The following is a 5,168-nucleotide window of genomic DNA, read 5'->3' as shown; positions in this document are numbered from 1 at the left end:
GGGGGCGGGGACGCGCGGAGGCGGCGGGAGGAAGCTGGCGGCCGCGGGCCGAGGTCGGAACTCCGGGCCCCGGAGGCTAGAGCCGGGCGGCCGCGGCGGCCGCGTCCCTTCTCTTCCCTTTCCTCTCCCGGCCGAGCCTGGGTGCGCTTGGGGACCGGCCCTAAAAAGCGCAGGAAATCTGGTTGCCGCCCGCGGAGAGGCGCCTTTGTCTGGAAAGTCGGCATCGCCGGCCGAGGCTGCAATGAGCTCCTGGTGACATTAGTCCGGGGCGGACCGGCAGGGCTAGGGGCGTCGCGGCGCTCAGCCCTGCCCCGGGAGGCGGACCGCGCAGGTGACTTCGGTGCACTGGTGTCATCTGCGGACCCCTGCCCCTCGCCGGAGGCTGGGCAGGTCCCGAGCCCGCGGCACAGCCGAGCAAGCCGTCGCCAGCAGTGCCCTCCTCGCTCCCTGACTTTGCAGCGCCGCGCTCCGGGAGGACCAACCTTGGCGAGGAAGGAGCGGGAGCCCCACAGCGGGACCCCAGCCCTGACATGCTCCCGGCAGAACCCGAGGAAGCCAGGAGCTGAGCGCAGCACCCCGGCCGCTCCGGCTCCAGAGACTTGTTCTGCGCCCGGAGGCAGCCGCGTCGATCCGGGGGCGCCCCCTCCCCGATTCCCGCCCCTGGCTCCGTGGCCGGCCGGACCATGCTGCTGAAGGAGTACCGGATCTGCATGCCGCTCACCGTGGACGAGGTAGGCGCCGCGCCCGGCCTCGCCCTCTGCGGGGCCCGCCGCCGCCTCCCGGCCGATCGCTTCCCTGCGGGCGCAGCACCTCGAACCCCAGGGCTGCCGGAGCAGGGGTCTGAGGCGGGGGTTCCTTTTCACTTGTCACCCCTGCGGGGATGCCGGCGGCGGGCGGGGCGGTGGACCCAAGTGGGCTCTCTGGAGGCCCCCGGAAACCGGATCGCCCGGGATCACCATGCGCCAAAGGGAGCCGCCGCGCCCCTCCCTCCAGTTCAAAACCGGGGTACAGAGACCCGAGAGCCTCGGCGCGCGTGGCTGGGGTACCCGGGGCGCCCTTTCTGCCGCCCTCCGCTATGGTGGGTGCGCGGGGAGAAGCCCTGCGCTCTGGGCGTCCGGAAGCCCCGCAGCGGGAACCCCCGGAGCCTTAGGGGGTCCGTGCGCGCCCCTCCCGTTATCCCCGCTCTTCGAGGTCGCTGGACCTGGCTCATCCGGCCAACCTCCTGGCTCGGAAACTTTGCGCGCCTCGCGTTCTTCCGCCGCCGGGCAAGTGGTCCGCCCGGAGCCCCGGGCGAGCGGCGGGGGTGCGGGCGGCCGCAGGAGGGCGCCCCAGGTCCGGGGCCGCCGTGGACGGGAGGGGTGGTTGGGAGGGCGCTCGGCCTGCGCGCTGCCCGGGGCTGGCTCTCTGGGTCTGGCGGCGGCCGGGAAACGGGGACTCCGTGAGGGCTCTGCCCGGGCTTCCCTTCCCTCTCCTCCTTCTGCTTTTTCCTCACCTTTGTGGCGATTTCTCGATCTCCCCGCGTCTGTGCAGAGATCGCGAGGGAGCGCGCAGCCAGTAGGGCGATCTGAAACTCAGCGGTGTGGTGTGGTGTGGTCGCGAAAGAAATCGGCGACCCAGACCACATTTGTATTTAAATACAGCGCATTGAGTCTATTGGATAGTGTTTGTGAAAAGAGCGGTTCTTTTTAGCCTGGACCCAGGCTGGGCGTAGGGGGGCTGTCTTGGTGAGGCATCTGGAATGGGCCTTAAGGAAAGACCCCAGGACAATGAAGGCAGGATCCGAGTAGCCCGGAGTTTGCAAATGGTTTCTCAGGGACACTGGCACAGAGGGGCCCATCGAGCTTTGGGCTTGGTTGGCATCTGAGCGGTGGCAGCATCTGAGCAGGGTCTGGGAGGCTGAATCCCTGTGGGGGGCAGAGCTAGCGGGGGCATCCCACCTTGTGAATGGAGAAGTGGCGCTCAGCTCTGTGGAGAGAGAGGAAGGCAAATGAGCGGACCGGGTGGACTGCAGTCTTTCCAGAAAAGCTGGCGATCTCCCCGCTAGTGGGCACGGAGAAGGGGCAGTTCAGATGGGATGGGAAAACGGCTACTGTGTCTCTCCCTCGTGGGTAAAAGTTGGGAGTTTAGGGACAATGTTGGGACTGCGTTCAATACACAAAAAGTGTGAGAAATAGTCAGGAAAAGAACCAGTTCTAGAATCTTCTCATCTACTAACGAAGTGTCTTTATCCTGGGTGTTTCTCTTCTGAGACTTTCTTAAACACGCAAGTAGAGCAGAAATGCCCCCCCCCCTTTAAACTATGCACAAGTACCCAGTGAGGTAATCACATGTGAATGATACAGGTGGAGGCCCTTTCTTAATTGGCCCCTGAAATCAGACTCCACCTGTAGGATAATGTGTAATTATAAATCATTTAATGTGTAATTCATTTGGATGAACATAAGCATGATTCAGTTTGAGCGAGGTCATTTTCTGAAGTTCTTGTCTACTTTGTGAGAAAGGCAAAGGAGATAACTGAGATCAGAGATTTCAACCCCAGAAGAATTCAGAGGAACCCAATCAGTTGAGACATAAGGGAAGTAGGCCCAGCTTGCCAGATGTTAGGCCCCTGGAGTCGGAACACCAGCCCCACACTCTCCATCTTCCGCTTTTGCCCTGTGTTCCCCTGACCTTAACACTGAAAACTGGGGAGCAACTTCAGCATCTTCCACCCTTTTGCTTCACCCCTTGATTCACACTGGACCCGATTCAACCTGCTGGAACTTCTGGAACTTGTTCTTTTTAACCTTCACAGTTAATTAGTAGCACCATTGCCTGAGTTTTTGCAAAGGAAGCAAATGCCTGTGTTCTGAAGAGTCAGTGTCTGTTCTCTGTCCCTGGCCTGGCACCACTTCCCCACCCCACAGTGGGGAGCTGCAGAACCAGGGTGTTATTATCCACCTTCAGCATGTGACGTGCCCCAGGCCACACTAGTTAATGGCTCAGCGGCAGGGAGAGCCCTGGTAGAGGCCATTATTTGCTTTTCCTTACTCTGCTCTTTGCCTGTCACTAGCATTTAATACTGGAAAAGGAGAATCATTTCTTGAAAACAGATAAAGTCAGCACTATCAATTAACTAAAAAATCAGAGGCCTCTGAGTTGTTCTAGGTAGTATGCCGTCTACTCTTTCTCCAGCCTTGTTTTAACTCTTGAAATGTTAAAAGGAGGCAAAATAAAGCTGAGCTACAGTCTCCATCAGAGTGTTGGTAGGCGGTGCTCTTGCGTGTGCCCATTTATATTTAAACAATCATTTAAGGAGGCAGGCAGAGAGCTTGCCTAGCACATGCTAGGCTCTGGGTTTCACACCTAGCACTGGAAAAAAAATTCAGAAAAAAGAATTATGAGAAGGAACACTGTGTAGAAAATTTTAATTAAAAACAACAACAACAACAACAAAAAAAACCTCCCGCTGTATGTGTCTTGTTTGTGTTAAATGTAGACGTCTCTGAACTAAATATAAGCCTGTTGGGAAGTTATGACCAGAGAAGGTTCCTGGGGCATGTGGGTTGCTATAAAGAGAAAATTGTCATTGTCTCCATCAGAAACATTTGGTGACATAGATTCGAGAATTCTAGGCTCGGAAGAGCTGCGCAGGGGAGATGTTTGGCTGTCCGAGGCCCAGTCGGTTGTCTCGCGGCCAAGGGCAGAGTTCTCCTCTGACGTGAGGCCTTTTGACTGCGGGCCAGGAGCTCTACCGTGTCTCCTGCTTCTGCATTCCTGGTTGGAAGAAAATATTATCCCCGAGGCTTCTGTGGACAGCAGGTATGCTGGGCAGTCCCTGGTCCAGGTGGTTCGGGGACCCTGGCTGTTCTCACCCGCAGGCTACACACAGGTAGTCCCTGTTGGAAGGGCAGCCGGGGACTCTGTGTGCTCACTGCTTATCTTTTGACAGTGAGATTTTTGGGCGTGGATTTGGTATGGTACAGTAGAATGCAAGACCTCCCCACCCCCAGCTATTCCTCAGAGCTGCTGCCCGTCCCAAGTTCTTACACACCATCTGTGGAGTGCTGTCTGCTGATCACCCCTGGCAGACAGAGTGCTTCGTAGCCAGACAAGCTCTGTGAGCTAAGCCCATCCTTCTGTTAGCTGAGGCAGGAATCCCTTAGGTTTCTTTGCTTTCTTTCTTTCTTTTTTTTTTTTTTTTGCTAAGTACTAAAGACTGAATCCAGGGGCAGTACCACTGAACTGCACGCCCAAGCATGTCTGTCTGTCTATCTATCTGTCTGTCTATCTATCTGTGGTCTTGCTAAATTGCTCAGACTGAACTGGGTATAGTAATAATGCACACCTGTAATCATGACACTCAGGAGGCTGAGGCAGGAGGATCACTGTGAGTTCGAGACCAGCATAAGCTACACAGTGAATCCAAGGCCAGCCTGAATTACACAGCGAGATCCTGTCTCAAAACAAACAAACAAACAACAGTAGCAACAACCACAGAGTAAATTTCCCAGACTGGCTTTGAATTTGTGTCTCCCTCTTCAATTTACCAAGTAACTGGGATTACAGGTGTCACACCACACTTGACTTCTTTTTTTCTTTCTTTCTTTCACTTTTGTCCTGTTTAACTGTTCCTATCTGACTGTATTAACATTAATGTGTGTACTTTCAGGGATTTATTTGTGGTCCATAGGGATTTGGTACACAATGAAGGAAGATAGAAACACTCTCCTCCCCTTCCGGAAGAGAGGAGAGAGAAAGAAAAGGAAAACAGCTTTTCACGCAGAGTATTCCGTTGTTCTCCACCCTGGAGGGGAGCCAATGCACTTTAACCAGCTCCCCTGGGTCCCCGCAGAGCTTTCTTACTGCATTTCTGAGAACAGATCTGGGATTAGGGTGGCGCTGCCTGTGGAGTAACAGGAACGGAGATGCCAGAGTGTTCAGCAGTGCTTCTTGGGCTTGGTTTAAATGGCTTCTTATGAAACACATCTGCAGGCATAGGGCCTTGAATGTTCCCGAAGGACAGAGATTTTGAGTTGTTTCTGATAGAATTTGATACCTTTGTATAGAAAGCAGAACTTGTTTTTTAAGCCGGGTCTCAGACCTTGCACTTGCAAAGCAGGCACTTCTGCCGTTGAGCTAACTCACCAGCTATCTATCTATCTATCTATCTATCTATCTATCTATCT

The 5,168-nt window shown here is 55.1% G+C and overlaps 1 protein-coding gene across 2 annotated transcripts in view; it reads left to right on the top strand.

The window, feature by feature from the left end:
* The first annotated feature begins 12 nt into the window (after positions 1 to 12).
* Positions 13 to 5,168, top strand: part of Pitpnc1 (phosphatidylinositol transfer protein, cytoplasmic 1) — a 293,224-nt gene continuing 288,068 nt past the window's right edge. Inside the window, exon 1 of one of the 2 annotated variants that reach the window (XM_004630031.2) lies at positions 13 to 731. In XM_004630031.2, the coding sequence (XP_004630088.1) occupies positions 684 to 731 (48 nt within the window). In that variant the 5' untranslated portion in view covers positions 13 to 683. The remainder of the gene's footprint in view (positions 732 to 5,168) is intronic. The other variant, XM_023713925.1, reaches the window with a different exon arrangement.

The sequence above is a fragment of the Octodon degus genome, unplaced genomic scaffold (assembly GCF_000260255.1).
Source record: "Octodon degus isolate 3935 unplaced genomic scaffold, OctDeg1.0 scaffold00033, whole genome shotgun sequence".
In the NCBI taxonomy this organism is placed as follows: domain Eukaryota; kingdom Metazoa; phylum Chordata; class Mammalia; order Rodentia; family Octodontidae; genus Octodon; species Octodon degus.
This window is presented reverse-complemented; position numbering and strand designations above follow the sequence as displayed.